Source organism: Erythrolamprus reginae, chromosome 2 (genome assembly GCF_031021105.1).
Source record: "Erythrolamprus reginae isolate rEryReg1 chromosome 2, rEryReg1.hap1, whole genome shotgun sequence".
In the NCBI taxonomy this organism is placed as follows: Eukaryota; Metazoa; Chordata; class Lepidosauria; order Squamata; family Dipsadidae; genus Erythrolamprus; species Erythrolamprus reginae.
The window spans coordinates 286774032-286790875 of record NC_091951.1 but is presented as its reverse complement, the minus strand read 5'-3'; the positions used below and the strand labels follow the sequence as shown (position 1 = coordinate 286790875).

The window sequence follows — 16844 nt, the reverse complement described above, 5'->3', positions numbered from 1 at the left end:
CCGTGATGGCAACCCTAAGGAACACGTACCACAAGTGGCATGTGGAGCCATATCGGTGGGCATGTGACTCAGGTCCAGGCGCGCATGCACGCTTTGGCCAGGTGATTTTCAGGCCTTCTGGGCCCACTGGGAGTCAGAAAACATTCTGTTTTCATCCCCCAGAGGGAGGGAAGGCCCATTTTTTGCTCTGAAGCTCCAGAACCTTTCTAAGAGCCTGGCCCTCCGGAGGCCAGAAATGTCACACTTTCCAATTTGAAATGGGCCATTTCTGGTCTCTGGAGATGGGCCATTTCTGGTCTCTGGAGGGCTTCCAGGAGTGGTGTGGGAAAGGCTCTCATTTTCACCAGGCTCCTAGAAAGGCTCTGGAGCTTGGGGAGAGTAAAAAAAAGGGGGCCTTCCGGTTCAACCGGAAGTTGGCAAATGGGCTATCTTCCGCCTCTGGGGGTGGGGGTGGGAAAGGCCATTTTCACCTTCCCCAGGATCCTAGAAACACTTTGAATCCTGGGGAGAGCAAAAAATATGTGTGCCATCACATGCGGGGGCCGCATGGAATTATGGGTGTGGCCATGCATGCCTGCTCCTTCGCCGAGCTTCTCACATTTTGGCAAGTGAACCAAAAAAGGTTTGCCATCACTGTATTATTATATCTGTTACGTCACTTGGTTTGCATATATTTTGTAAAAAAAAAACATAATTAAAAATAGGTGTAGTTAAATTAACTAATCTTAAAGAAAGCTAAACAATATTGGGTTTAGTTAATACTTAGAGGATATACTAAAATTCCCAGAAGTGCTTTGCCCTTCCCTGTTTCCAAGGGCTGAGAGAAAGTGACTGGCTCAAGATAACTCGGCAGCCTACATCCTTAAAACTCATAGTCGCCCAATTTCTAGTCTGAGGTCTTAGCTACTACCTGAAGCAAATTAACCGAGGGAAGACTTTCCCTACTAGAAGCTTATTTCAGAAGTATCATTGAAGTTATAAATGTAATTCAATGTTCTCTCTCCTTTTGGTTTTTCAGAAGTGAATACAGTGATCCCTCGATTTTTGCGATCTCGATCTTCGCGAAACGCTATATCGCGATTTTTCAAAAAATATTAATTAAAAATATTTTCCCACCCGATGACGTCACTCTCTTCCTTTCTCATCTTTCTTTCTCTCTCTCTTTCTCTATCTTGCTTCTTCCTCTCTCACACTCTCTTCCTCCCTCTCTCATCTCTTTCTTTCCTTCTCTCTCTTTCTCTATCTCTCCCCCTCTTGCTCTCGAGCGGCGCGTGGGCCGCGGGGAAGACCCAGGGAAGGTTCCTTCGGCCGCCCAGCAGCTGATCTGCTCGGCAGCGCCGCAGCAGCGAGGAGCCGAAGATCCGGGTTTCCCCTTTGCGTGGGCGGCGGGGAAACCCAGATCTTCGGCTCCTCGCTGCTCCGGCGCTGCCGAGCAGATCAGCTGCTGGGTGGCGGAAGGAACCTTCCCTGGGTCTTCCCAGGTGCGGAAGTAAAAACACCATCTGCGCATGCGCGGCCATGAAAAAAAGGGCGCGCATGCGCAGATGGTGTTTTTACTTCCGCACCACTATATCGCGAAAAACCGATTATCGCAAGGGGTCTTGGAACGGAACCCTCGCGATAATCGAGGGATCACTGTAAACATCAAAATAGTCCCAGGGGCATCAATTTCTTTGGGATAAGTTAAATATGAGATTAATTTGATGATTGTAATTAATCTGATTCAGTATGGATCAATAACTACTACAGAAAGGCCAGAAGAGAATCAGAATAATTTTCTTCCTGGGGCTAAGAGTTTTCCCCCCACATATAATATGTGTTTACTTTTGTGCTTTGTAGTGCAGATATACTATATATCTAGCAATATCTAAGAGCTCTTTTTAATTAATTTCATGGACATAAATGATCAAATTATTTCACTTCTCATCTTTTTGACTAGAATCAAGTTTGTATGTTCACTAGCTGAAGCATTACTTCTTGTCAATTGATATTTTTAACATATAGCAGAATGGTGTGAATGAAGAAACTTGACTAAAATATATATTCATTTATTTATCAAATTTATATTTGTGATACAGTGGTACCTCGACATAAGAGTTTAATTCGTTCCAGACCCGAGCTCGTAAGTCAATCAACTCGTATCTCGAACGAATGCCTTTAGACTTTGTTTTTCGCACCGAGATAACGGGAAGCAAGGAGATTCTTGCACCAACTACCGGAAGCTCAGCTCGTATCCCAAATTTGAGCTCGGGCGTCGAACAAAAATTTCGTTCATGTCGTGGCTCGTAACTTGGAATACTCGCATGTGGAGCAGCTCGCATCTAGAGGTACCACTGTATATATATATCACAGTGTTAAAATTCAACATGAAATTGTTGATTTACTGGAAGGAACAGGAAGATGGGGAGGGAGGAAAATTTCTAATGCTCCCTGCCAGCTTCCCACAAGCAAACTTGATGGGGAAGCCAACAGGATGATGGAGGTCACTCCCACTCCTCGCAATTTTTGGTAATTCTGTTTCTCTGTTTCAGTAAGAAACTATTTCTGAAATGTTGATCCGGCATGGCATAAGTTCCTAATCTTTTATAGCATTCTTATCACTCTTATGCTTATGACTTTAGTCAAAGCTGAGTATTGAATACAAAGTAGAGTATAAACTGAGGGATGTGATGGCTCAGTGGCTAAGATACTAAGCTTGTCTTTCGAAAAGTTGGCAGTTCAGAGGTTCGAATCCCTAGTGCTATGTAATGGAGTGAGCTCCTGTTACTTGTCCCAGCTTTTACCAAAGCATTAAAAAATGAAAGTAGAAAAATAGTGACCGCCTTTGGTGGAAGGTGACAGTTTTCCATGCTTTTTAGTGTTCCACATGGACATGGAAATGTCTTCAGACAGTACTGGCTCTTTGGCTTTGTAACGGAGATGAGCACCGCTCCCTAGAGTTGGAAACAAGTAGCACATAGTGCTTTGTGAGGGGAACCTTTACCTTTTTAGACTATAAACCAAACTTTTTACATAAGTTATATTAAGTAGAAAAATGTCTCCCCAATCCTACCTCTTCAATCTAGAGGTTGGTATAAAAATGGAAGTGAGGGCATTTTTATATACTTTGAAATATTGACTAAATATTAATTTTCCCTGTCAGGGTCTTCTATATTTTATTTTGGTAAGTAAATATTTTTGGAAACAGCAAATAGAAGAATGAAAATTAATGAGATTCTACCCTCGGGTTATGTTGGTTTCCAGGTAAAGGATTATGTTATTATATTATAACTGAACATAATTAATTCTCATAAAGACTACAACTGGGTTAACCTCATTTTATTTTAAAGGACCATTCTGCCTTAACCATCTTACAAGTTATACATTTCATAGGGTTTTATACCATTGTGATTTGATACCTACCGTAGCTATCAGTTGTGCTGGAGGATACATTTTTCTCTTACAGTGATCCCTCTATTATCACGAGGGTTCCGTTCCAAGACCCCTCGCGATAATCGATTTTTCGGGATGTAGTGGTGCGGAAGTACAAACACCATCTGCGCATGTGCGCCCCTTTTTCCATGGCCGTGCATGCGCAGATGGTGTTTTTACTTCCGCACCTGGGAAGACCCAGCAGCTGAGGAGCCGCCTGCCTGCCCACTTGTCCGCCGCTTGTCCGCTTGTCCGGCCGCCGCTTGTCCGCCGCTTTTCCGGCCGCCGCTTGTCCGCCGCTTTTCCGCTTGTCCGGCCGCTGCTTTCCCGCTTGTCCGCCCGCCGCTTGTCCGCCGCTTTTCTGCTTGTCCGGCCGCCGCTTGTCTGCCGCTTGTCCGCCACTTGTCCGCTTGTCCGGCCGCCGCTTGTCTGCCGCTTTTCCGCTTGTCCGCCCGCCACTTTTCCGCCACTTTTCCGCTTGTCCGCCCGCCACTTTTCCGCCGCTTTTCCGCTTGTCCACCCGCCGCTTTTCCGCCCGCCGCTTGTCCGCCGCTTGTCCGCCCGCCGCAGCTGATCTGCTCGGCAGCGCAGTAGCAGCGAGGAGCCGAAGATGGGGTTTCCCCGTTGCCCACGCAAAGGGGAAACCCCATCTTCGGCTCCTCGCTGCTACTGCGCTGCTGAGCAGATCAGCTGCTGGGCGGCCGAAGGAACCTTCCCTGGGTGCCGCCCGCCGCTTGAGAGCAAGAGGGGGAGAGATAGAGAAAGAGAGAGAAGGAAAGAAAGAGATGAGAGAGGGAGGAAGAGAGTGTGAGAGAGGAAGAAGCAAGATAGAGAAAGAGAGAGAGAAAGAAAGATGAGAAAGGAAGGGAGTGACGTCATCGGGTGGAAAAATCGCGATATAGCGTTTCGCAAAGATCGAGATCGCGAAACTCGAGGGATCACTGTATATAGAAATATTTTTCCCCTTGTGGGGACAGGAATATTGAATCATTGGCTCATGTTTTATTTCAGTACTAATATATCTTTTTAATTCATTTCCTGAACAGACATAATATTTTTGCATAATTTTTACAGCTGAAAAAGATGCTAAAATAATCCTTACTGTGCTCTATTTGTAACTGTAGATGGTACAATTTATGCTTGGCTAATGGTAAAGTGGACTTAAGTGCAGTCACATAAATAGCTATCTGCTTATCTCAGTTCAATTTTTAACGCTTCTGCTTTCTGTTTAATTTCTTTTAGGGTACTTTTTGACCTTTTTGGAACCAGTAAACAATATTACCATTGTCCAGGGCCAGACAGCAATTCTACACTGCAAAGTAGCAGGAAATCCATTACCCAATGTTAGATGGTTAAAAAATGATGCACCAGTAGTTCAAGAGCCAAGAAGGATCATTATAAGAAAAACAGACTATGGCTCACGATTACGAATCCAAGATCTTGACACAACTGATACTGGTTATTATCAGTGTGTAGCCACAAATGGGATGAAGACAATAACTGCAACAGGAGTTCTTTTTGTAAGACTAGGTGAGCAACTTTATTTTAAATTTTTTGGGGGTGATGATTTATGATGAGCTTTGTTGCTTTATAGACTTTTAGTTTTCACAATCACGATATTTATTTATTTATTTAATTAATTAATTTGCTTTATATGTCACCCAATCCTATATGAAAAAAATACTGTTTTTCCTTATTTCCTTAAACTTTATAACTTGCGATATGAAAGAAAATCAATAAAGTCCTTGCCTGGAGATTTCTTCTCATTATGTCTATGTTGAATTTGATACCATAAATTAGTAATAAAAGAAAGTAGATAGTAGGCTTACTGATTAGTGTAAATTGGACTGTTGAAAAAAATGACTAAAGATGGCAGTAGCAAACTAATTCTGTACTTTTGTTAAAAGCCTCCATAATTATTTTCTAGTAAGTAGTAGTAGTAGTAGTAGTAGTATGCTTCTTTAATTATTGTTTATTTATTCACAGGTCCAACACACAGTCCAAATCATAATTTTCAGTAAGTATTGTTTAAGATTTATTTATATATTATGTAACTTTGCTAATTTTAACTGAAGGATTTTGCTAAAAAATGTTGAACTTTAGAACAAGTAATATTTTCTTACGTTTGTTTTTCTCACATGAAGAGAGGCTATTTTGGAAGAGCAGTTACATAGAGATAGCTTTTTGTGTCATCATATCCAAGCCAGATTTACCAAAGAATGGCCTTCACTCACTGCAGTTTTAATTTTCACCAGATTTAGTATACAATAACTCCGAAGGTCAAGAATTGGAGTGATTGTTGTAACATAAATAAATTGCATTCCAAGGTCTTGGATTTTTTTATTTTTGTTGTTTATCTAAGTCTTAATCTGATATATTGGTTATAATTGTATCTTAATTTTAGACTGGCTGGGAATTAATATGAATGTCCTGTATATTTATGCTGTTTATGTAATTTATTTGTATGTCTTAGAAGCAAAACTATGCAGATTTGGAAAGTGAAGAAGTGATATTTAGTGATGTAAACTTGCTATTGACAAAATTGTTTTAGGACATATTGAATATTGAAATAATAGAATGAGACCAACAATTGTGTGGAGATACTCACAGGTATTCATACATAGTCATCTAAGAGTGCATTTACTGCAGTCAGATATCAAATCTTGCTTTATAATATTTTATCAGGAATAGGACTTAAACATGTGTCCTTTTTCAGCAGAGCTCTTAAGTAGGTTACATTTCACTTTTGATTTACTGCAGTTGAGTGTTCTGTTCCAACCCTAAATTACAACTACGGTAATCTTAACAAGACAGTTTCATTAATTCATCATAGTTTTAAGATTAAGTAGTTTGTCAAGTTGATAGAAAGCAAATTGTGATGAATCTTAACTGTAACAAAAGCTTCTTTTCCGGAGAAGAGCTGATTACAAAAATGTTATGAATGGAACTCACCTCATGAAATGGCCCTGCTGCCAGATAATTTTTAAGATAATGTTGTAATGTTTAAGCTTCCTTACTTTCCTTTTGCGTCCTCTCAGAAGATGGTTTTCCCAGAATGACAAACATATTGACCTAGGAATTTTAAGAATTTATTTATTTATTTATTTAAATTTATAAGCTGCCCTCTCCTAGTGGACTTGGGGTAGCATACAACAATAAAAAAGTACAAAGATAAAAGATACAATTTAAAACCCCAATATGGAACATTCATACATCATTAATTCAAACTACTGGCTGGAGCAGAGTACAATGCTCAATTGAAGTTCAAACCTCTGTATACCAGAAGGTTACCCAGATTGGGAAAAGATGAGGGCTAGGCTATGAGGAAAACCATGTATTGGGAAGAGCTGGGTGACAAAACTTCCCTTGTAAGTCCCTTAAAGAAAGGAATTCCAGATTCCCTTTCAAATTCTATCAACCAAGGTGTTCAAATTTTAGTAAGTTGTGCTAATAAAAGAAATCAGACAGACCATTTCAACAGCACCAGTTGCTCCAAATAATTTTGACGATCTGCCTTGTAGGAACAATGGAGATACACTTCGGTGTGTGAACGATATTTTAATACCAGAATTGTTACAAATATTATTGAATTCATGTCAAAGATGAAGTGTTTATTTCTAGTACTTGGGTCATTCTTTGTCAAGTGGAACAATTTTCAGAATCTTCCCCACTCGACCACCTTCAATTTCAATGAAATTATATTCCTTATGGCAGTGTTTCCCAACCTTTTTTGAGCCGCGGCACATTATTCACATTTACAAAATCCTGGGGAACATTGAGCGGGGGGGCGGGGGGGCGGGTGTGTGTGTGTAAAAAAAAGTTTGGACAAAAAATATCTCTCTTCCTCACTTTCGCTCTATTTTTCTCTCTCCATCTTTCTCTCTCTCCCTTCCCTCCTCTTTCTTTCCCTTCTCTCTCCATCTCTCTTTGTTTCTCCCTTCCTCCCTCTCTTTTTTGCCCTCCTTCCCTCTCTCTGTCTTTCCCTCACCCTCCTTCCCCCCTCTTTCTCTCTCTCTCTTGCTTTCTCTCTCTTTCTCTCTTTCTCTCTTTCTCTCTTCCCCCTCTCTCTCCCTCTCTCTTTCTCTCTCTTGCTATCTCTCTTTCTCTCTCTCTCTTTTGCTTTCTCTCTTTCTCTCCCCCCTCTCTCTCCCTCTCTCTTGCTATCTCTCTTTCTCTCTTTTGCTTTATCTCTTTCTCTACCCCCTCTCTCTCCTTCTTTCTCTCCCCCTCTCTCCCTCTCTCTTTCTCCCTCTCCCTCTCTTGCTATCTCTTTCTCTCTCTCCCCCTCTCCCTCTCTCTCTCTCCCTCTCTTGCTATCTCTTTCTCTCCCCCTCTCTCCCTCTCTCCTTCTCTCTCTCCCTCTTGCTATCTATTTCTCTCTCTTTCTATCCCCCCTCTCTTCCTCTCTCTACCTCTCTCTACCTCTCTTGCTATCTCTTTCTCTCTCTCCCTCTCTTGCTATCTCTTTCTCTCTCTTTCTATCCCCCCTCTCTTCCTCTCTCTTTCTCTCTCTACCTCTCTTGCTATATCTTTCTCTCTCTTTCTCTCCCCCCCTCTCTTCCTCTCTCTTTCTCTCTCTACCTCTCTTGCTTTCTCTTTCCCCCCTCTCTCCCTCTCTCTTTCTCCCAGTAGCCGTGGGGCGACGGCAGGGTGATCAGCTGTGAGGCGGAGCTCCAGAACGGAGGCGCAGACGGCAGTGGCTAGACGCCGTACATTTCTGGCGTTGCGCTGGGCATGGACGTGGGGCTTGAGCCTCCGTCCTGGTCCAGCCAGCAGGCAAGTGCCAGCCACGCAATTCCAGCATTTCCAGCCGCCGCCGCCGGTGCCTCTGTTCCTCTGTTCCGTAGCTCCGCCTCACAGCTGATCACCCTGACGTCGCCCCACGGCTACTGGGAGAAAGAGAGAGGGGGGGGAGAAAGAGAGAGGGAGAGGGGGGGAGAGAGAGAGGGACCACCCTGCCACCGCCCCACGGCATGGCTCCTGCCCGCTGCCGCCGCCATCACCCTCCCGCTGCGCGCCGCCCTCCCGCTGCCGCTGCCCTCCCACCAAGCCCCAAAGCTCACCTGCTGACAGGGAAGCTCCAGCCGGGCGGGGCGCCGCAGCTGCTGGAAAACTTGGAAGGCGCAAAGAAGCAAGCTCAGCTTCCGGTCTCACAACTTTTTTCTCTTCGCAAAAAGTTGTGAGACCAGAAGCTGAGCTTATTTCTTCGCGGCACACCTGACCATGTCTCGCGGCACACCAGTGTGCCGTGGCACACCGGTTGGGAAACACTGCCTTATGGTATAAAACTGAGGTGTGCAAAATTTTAGGAATATGGACCTAACATTTTGCATACCTCAGTTTTATACCATAAGGAATATATGTGCAAAGTTTCATTGAAATTGAAGGTGGCTGAGTGGGGACATGTGGTCCACTTGACAAAGAATGACCCATTTATTAAACTAACTGAATTGGATCTACCTCCACCTAAAAACACCTCTACTTACGAACTTTTCTAGATAAGAACCTGGTGTTCAAGATTTTTTTGTCTCTTCTCAAGAACCATTTTCCACTTACAAACCAGAAACTGTAACTGGAAAAGGCAGGGAGAAGCCTCCGTGGGGGCTCTCTAGGAATCTCCTAGGAGGAAACAGAGCCGGAAAAGGTGGGGAGAAGTCTGTGGGGCCTCTCTAGGAATCTCCTGGAAGGAAACAGGGCCGGAAAAGGCAGGGAGAAGCCTCTGTGGGCCCCCTCTAGGAATCTCCTGGGAGAAAACGGGGCCTCCATCCTCCCTGTGGTTTAGAAACATAGAAACATATAAGACTGATGGCAGAAAAAGACCTCATGGTCGATCTAGTCTGTCCTTATACTACTTCCTGTATTTTATCTTAGGATGGATATATGTTTATCCCAGGCATGTTTAAATTCAGTTACTGTGGATTTACCAACCTCGTCTTCTGGAAGTTTGTTCCAAAGATCTACTACTCTTTCAGTAAAATAATATTTTTTCATGTTGCTTTTGATCTTTCCCCCAACTAACTTCAGATTGTGTCCCCTTGTTTTTATGTTCACTTTCCTCTTAAAAACACTTCCCTCCTGAACCTTATTTAACCCTTTAAAATATTTAAATGTTTTGATCATGCCCCCCCCTTTTCCTTCTGTCCACCAGACTATACAGATTGAGTTCATTAAGTCTTTCCTGATATGTTTTATGCTTAAGACCTTCCACCATTCTTGTAGCCTGTCTTTGGACCCATTCAATTTTGTCAATATCTTTTTGTAGGTGAGGTCTCCAGAACTGAACACAGTATTCCAAATGTGGTCTCACCAGCGCTCTATATAGCGGGATCACAAACTCCCTCTTCCTGCTTGTTATACCTCTAGCTATGCAGCCAAGCATTCTACTTGCTTTTCCTACCGCCCGACCACACTGCTCACCCATTTTGAGACTGTCAGAAATCACTACCCCTAAATCCTTCTCTTCTGAAGTTTTTGCTAACACAGAACTGCCAATACAATACAATTTCCCCAACCGCACACATTACAGTGATCCCCCGGTTATTGCGTCCCCGACCATTGCGAACAGGCTAATTTGCGATTTTTCAACCCGGAAGTCAAAACACCATCTGCGCATGCGTGCCCTTTTTTCTATGGGCACGCATGCGTAGATGGCGCCGGGCAGATCAGCTGCTGGGCGGCTTCCCTAGGTCTTCCCCCTCTTGGCGGGCATCAGCGAGGAGTTTCCCCACTGCCCACGCAAACTCCTCGCTGCTGTCGCTTCGCTCGGCCGCTTCCCAGCTGAGTACTCAGCTGGGAAGCGGCCCGAGCGAACGGCTTGTCCGCAGCCTGCCTGCCCGCGCGCCCGCGGCTCGCGCGCCCTTCTCCCGCCCACGCCGTTCGCTCGGGCCGCTTCCCAGCTGAGTACTCAGCTGGGAAGCGGCCCGAGCAAACGGCTTGTCCGCAGCCTGCCCACGCCGTTCGCTCCCCCTCTTGCTGGCGGGAGGGCGAGAAGCCCTCCCCAGCACCCGCTCGCCCGCCCTTCGCCGCTCGCCCGCCCTTCGCCAGGCCACCCGCCCTTCGCTCGCTGCTCGCCCGGGTTCGGGGGGGGTGCTGGCAAGCCGCCCATGCCGGCGGCGACGTTTTAAAACAGCCGCGCCGCTTTCCAATGAGTCCCGAAGACAAACGCGGAAGCTTGACGTTTGTCTTCGGGACTCATTGGAAAGCGGCGCGGCTGTTTTAAAACGTCGCCGCCGGCATGGGCGGCTTCCTAGCAGCCCCCCAAACCCGGGTTGGGGGTCCGGGGGGGTGCTGGCAAGCCGCCCATGCCGGCGGCGACATTTTAAAACAGCCGCGCCGCTTTCCAATGAGTCCCGAAGACAAACGCGGAAGTTTGACGTTTGTCTTCGGGACTCATTGGAAAGCGGCGCGGCTGTTTTAAAACGTCGCCGCCGGCATGGGCGGCTTCCTAGCAGCCCCCCAAACCCTGGTTGGGGGTTCGGGGGGGTGCTGGCAAGCCACCCATGCCGGCGGCGACGTTTTAAAACAGCCGCGCCGCTTTCCAATGAGTCCCGAAGACAAACACGGAAGTTTGACGTTTGTCTTCGGGACTCATTGGAAAGTGGCGCGGCTGTTTTAAAACGTCGCCGCCGGCATGGGCGGCTTCCTAGCAGCCCCCCAAACCCAGGTTGGGGGTCCGGGGGGGTGCTGGCAAGCCGCCCATGCCGGCGGCGACGTTTTAAAACAGGAACCCCAATCTTCGGCTCCTCGCTAGCGCTGCGGGAGTAAAAACACCATCTGCGCATGCGCAGATGGTGTTTTTACTTCCGCAGCGCTACTTTGCGAAAACCCGATCATTGCTAGGGGTCCTGGAACGGAACCCTCGCAATGATCGGGGGATCGCTGTATTTGCTTTTACACGGAGAAGCCTCCATGGGGCCTTTCTAGGAATCTCCTGGGAGGAAATAGGGCCTCCACCCTCCCTGTGGCTTTCCCAATTGCACGCATTATTTGCTTTTACATTGATTCTTATGGAAAAAATTGCTTCTTCTTACAAATTTTTCTACCTAAGAACCTGGTCACAGAATGAATTAAGTTCGTAAGTAGAGGTACCTCTGTATAAAAGAACAGCAAAGAGACTAAGGATTTCAATATTTTTGGGTAACAAGAGAGATTAAATGGGAAACTCCATTTTTTTCTAATTCATAAATGAGATTATATTACTCAAGTGACAGCAATTACTTGTAGAAATGAGCACCCAGTTGACACAAGAAATTAGCCTTGTATCTCAAATAACAATCCTGGTGGTCAAACAGAGAGCAAGCAAGTATAAGAAAAAATGTTTTTTCCACAGTTTATCATGTCTTTTAATATAGTAGTTTAAGATTATCTCAGTTGACTACACTCAGGACATTGAGAAACCATGTGAAAGTAGTATATGTGGTGATAGGAAAAATAGTAGTGAATCATTTTACAAAGGCTCTCTTTCCAAGTTGTATTGTGCTTCATGATCAGAATTTTTGTGTATCTTGTTACGATATCAATTACAGTAGAAGTAAACGCAGTTGATTAATATTATAATCTATTTTCAACAAAATCAAAACAACTGTATTTATTTTCCATCCTTGTGCTCTCATGAATTTCCACAAAAGGCTGGCTGTATGTTTTCAGCAAATTCAATGATTAGAAGCAATTTATTTTCAACAGTGGAATAATTTTATGATGTATGTTAGGCTAATTTTTTTCCAAGTCAATTGCTATTCCCCAACAGCAGAAAAAAATAGTGCTTTTTATATGGTTGCAACATAGAAAAACTGAAATATATTGCATTATGTTGCTGGTTCTAATTAAGTCTTATTACTCTGAAAGAATATAAAGGCATTTTCTTGTAACATTCCAAAGATGGGAGTTAGAGTAGGAAGAATAAGGAGTTATCCAAAAACTAAATACCATACCAAACAAGATGAGTAACATGTGCAATGTTTGGATATTGTTCAAGTTATGGCAGTGAGATTCATAGTACTACATGTGTGCCAGTGTAGATGAAAGTATGTGTAGAAATATTGTAGTGTGACTTGTATCCAACTGCAGTGTGCAAACTCAAACAGATGGCCCAATTGAGTTAAGGACTTTCACAGTTCCGTGACCAGGTTCTTAAGTAGAAAAGTTTGTAAGTAGAAGCAATTTTTCCCATAGGAATCAATATAAAAGCAAATAACGCATCCAAATCCATTAGGAAAGAAATAAAAGCTCAGTATTTGGGTGGGAGGAGGAGGAGGAAGAAGAGGAGGAGAACAGTCGCTGCCGAAGGAAGAAGGTGAGGGGAATAAAAAAAAATCCAAAACTTTAAGGCTTAAAAAAAAAGAGGGACTCTGAAGCGGCAATGAGGAGCACGCGCCTCCCATACACCTGGCGCGAGGCTGCTTTCCATACACTGTGCCAGAGAGAGAAACCCAGGTGGATGAGAGGGGGAGCGACACTGAAAGGCTCTGCTGGCAGCCCAGAAAAGCCCGAGATGGCTGGGATTAAAGGGGGAATGGCCAGGCCTTTGTGCTGCTCTCAAATTTCCTGGGAAATTTTTCCTGGCTCGGGTTCTTAGGTAGAAAATGGTTCTTAAGAAGAGGCAAAAAAATCTTAAACACCCAGTTCTTATCTAAAAGTGTTGTTAAGTAGAGGCGTTCTTAAGTAGAGGTACCACTGTATTATTATAGAACAGTGTTTCTCAGCCTTGGCAACTTTAAAATATTTGGACTTCAACTCCCAGAATTCCACAGCTAGCCATGCTGAAGTTCACGCAGCTTAAAGTTGCCAAGATTGAGAAATATTGTTATAGGGCATGTTATGTATTAGGGTTTGTTTTCTATTAGGGTTTGAGTTGGCTAATTGCAACATCTGGCTCTGTTTGCCAAGTGGGAGGATGGAGATTGCTAATTGGTCAGCCTAGCCAGCAACCCTGTAGTTAAAGAGAGCTTTGCCAGGCTTGTTTTAAGCTGGTCAGTTTTTACTGAATAAAGAGCTGTTTTGAGTCACTTTACTGCTTCCAGCTTCTTCAATCCCAGGAACTAACATTGGTGATGAAGAGGAAAATCTGAAGACGCTGAAACTTAGCCAAGGGCAGAACTATGAATAATTACTATTTTAGCATCTTAACATTTTAGCATTTAGCAATTTAATAATTAGCATTTTAGCATTTTAGTATTTTAGCATTTTAGAAAATTAGCATGTCAGCATTCCACCCACCAACTCCATTTGATCCAGCCAAGGAGAATGGAAGGTCTTACATGGCAAAGTTCCAGTGCTTCCTTGAAGCTAATGAATTACAAGGACTCTGATAATTGGAAGCAAGCATTGTTTCTGAACCACTATGGGTATGAAGTCTTTGACATGGTTGAGTCACTCACCGAGCCAATGTTAGTAGAAACAGTTCCCTGGCAAACACTACAAGAAATGCTTCAACCTCACTATGCACCAGTGCCAGCTGGTCTGAAAGTATGAATTTCGCCAGCAGCTGCAATGAGATGGAGAGACAACAAATCAGTATCTCGCAGAAGATACTCTTAAGGAAGGCGGCTATGTATTGTGAATTTCATGATCTCAATGATGTTTTGTTGTACCAGTTAATCTGTGGGGTCCAAGACTACAGAGGAGACTCTTGGCCAAGTCCAATATCACATTACAAGTGGCAGTGGACGAAGCCAGAGCCACAGAATCTTCCAACAAGGCAGCTGAGTCGCTACACCATTAAAACAGTCCAATTCCAGAAGGTGACTCCTGAAGCTCATGAGACTTGGTGCTACGAGGACCTGAATGATGGTGAGGACAAGAAGGGTTTTAGAACCAATCGGTGCCAAGGGGTCAAGGTGTGAAGGTCAATGCCATGCCTTAGTTGTGGGGGACCACACATGAAAATGTTCTGCCTATTTAGAGAAGCCATTTGCGGCAGCTGTAACAAGTTTGGGAACATTGCAAGGGCTTGCAGAGCAGCACTGCTGCCATCAGTCTATGGAGAGGGATGGCATACAAATAAATAAACAAACAAATAAACAAACAAATAAATTAAAATAAAATAAAATAAATCAAGAGCTAATGCCAGAGATGCCAGCCACCACAATCGAATACAAATTCTTGACAAAGCAGAACTAAACCATGCAATGAGCTGGCTACTGTCAACCACCAGAGACTAACTAAACAAGAGTAGGCCAAGCGAGCACTCAGAACAGCAAGAAGTTAATTATCATGGTGCTCTTGGATGGTTCCCCTTGTGAAATGGAGATAGACTCCTGCTCCTCTATTCAATAATGTCACGGGCTGCCATGAAACCAGCATTTCTGGGCCTTCATCAAGGACAACTGAGGAAACAGCCGCTTCATATCACCAATTACTAAGAGAATCTGATTCCGGTGATGGGCTGCGGTGACTTCAATATCACGTTGTCCATTATGAAGTAAGCTTGCCCCTGACCATCATTCGTGATCGCCTGCCAAGCCTGCTCGGTCTAGAATGGTTCATGTCCTAAGTATAGGGGTGACTGGAATCAGCGCCATCTCCAGCAATTATGATGACCTTCTCCATGAATTTCAGGATTTATTTGATCAGTGACTTGGCAAGTATGTGGGCACTCCAATTTCCTTTAGCTTAGACCCTCAGGTAGCTCCAATTAGACTAAAGCCCCATCGAGTCCCTTTCATGCTTAAAACTAAGATTGCTCAGGAACTAGACAAACTTATTAGTCAGGGAATACTTGAGCCTGTTGATCATGCAAAATGGGAAATGCCTATTGTAACTTCTGTGAAGAGCAACTGGTCTATTTGCATTCGTGCGGACTACAAGTGCATAATTAACAAGGGTCTTCAACAGAGTGCATATTCGGTGCCTATAGTACAGCATTTGTTGCACACACTAAGCCCAGGCATATTTTTGCAAAGTTGGATCTTGCACTGGTGTATCAGCAATTACTGGTGATTGTGAGATGGATTAGGCACAAATTATTTATCTATCTATCTATCTATCTATCTATCTATCTATCTATCTATCTATCTATCTATTAAATTTATGGGATGCCCTTCTACAATGGACTCAGGGCGAATAAAACAAAGATACAAAATTTAACATTCACCCATCACTCATCCATTACCACTAGCATACTACTAGCTGGAGCAGAGTCTTATCGCTCAACATATCATGGGGTATTTAAGTGTAATAGGTTCCAGTTTGGCATTAGTATAGCCCCTAGCATTTTTCAAAGTATCATGGAGTGAGTGTTAAATAAGATGCCGGATGTTTTCCCATATTTCGACAACATTTTAATAACTGCCTAGAATGAAGCTCAATTGAGGGAAAGGCTTCATGAGATGCCAACTAAGGTTTAGGTAGCAGCCCTGTATTTAAAGGGAGCTTTACTGGGTTTGTTTTAGACTGTTTTGAGTCACTTTATTGTTTCCAGCCTCTTCAATACCAGGACCCAACAGGGCAGTTCCTTGCAGTAGTTCTTTAATCCATGATCTATGCAAGAGAAATGAGAAAAATGCTCACAATTAACTAATTGAAGTCAGTTAATACATTTAGATACTTGTTAACTAATGTAAACTATGATGAGGCAGTGGTTCAGCCAATCAATAACCTGTCTTTGCCTAATTTTTATTCGATTATGCAGAAAGAATACAAGCATTGATGATAGTTTCCATCCATCATTATTCTTAATTACATCTAAGTATTGGTAATAATTTTATACTTTAAAAGAGGTCTCCAATCCTTTCAGTTGGGATCAGTTTCAAGAAGACAGTTTTTCCATGGACCAGGGGGATGGGTGATAGTTTTTGTTTTGCTCACTCACACTCACCCACTGCTCACCTCTAGCTATGCCGTTCAGTTCCTAAAAGGCCATAGACCAGTACCGATCCATGGCTAGGAGTGCAGATCCTGCTTTAACACACTTTTGTTTGTTCAACAAGTTAGTTATACAAACAAGGATTTGTCATTTATTTTTTTTGCCAATTATACTTAGCTTTCAACTATCATTATGATTCATTCCTAACAATGAGCCTGGAATAATAAAAATTGAAACTAAATCCTAGTTAAGCCTTTCTTCTAACCCTGTTGAACATGAGCCTGAGGCGTTGTTTAGTCTCACAGAAGATGATCCACACAGAGCTCAATCAAGGCTTAGTTGTGTGGTGCCTTGCTTGCACACAAGACTGCTCTTTCTGAAATTAATTCGTCTTGCAAATTCTGTTCTGCAGGTACAGTTGTAAACTGAAATAGGACAGATTGTGGGGAGAGAGTATAAACTTTTCAGTAAGTTTCCTGCTGCTTAAATCTAAAGAAAAAAATGACTTGTGTCACGATAGGGAGCAAATAGTAAATGCAGGAAGCATTTTTTTTACAGACAGTACAGAAGAGAAGGACACTAGCAAGTGCTAAGCAAAGTAATGTTTGTCAGTAGAAAATTTCCAAGCCTA

General features: G+C 43.5%; 1 protein-coding gene across 1 annotated transcript in view; it reads left to right on the top strand.

Moving 5' to 3' along the window:
- ROR2 (receptor tyrosine kinase like orphan receptor 2) overlaps positions 1-16844 on the top strand; it is a 123026-nt gene that overhangs the window by 84435 nt on the left and 21747 nt on the right. The window contains exons 3-4 of the mRNA XM_070736301.1: positions 4654-4941; positions 5398-5428. Of these exons, the coding sequence (XP_070592402.1) occupies positions 4654-4941; positions 5398-5428 (319 nt within the window). The remainder of the gene's footprint in view (positions 1-4653; positions 4942-5397; positions 5429-16844) is intronic.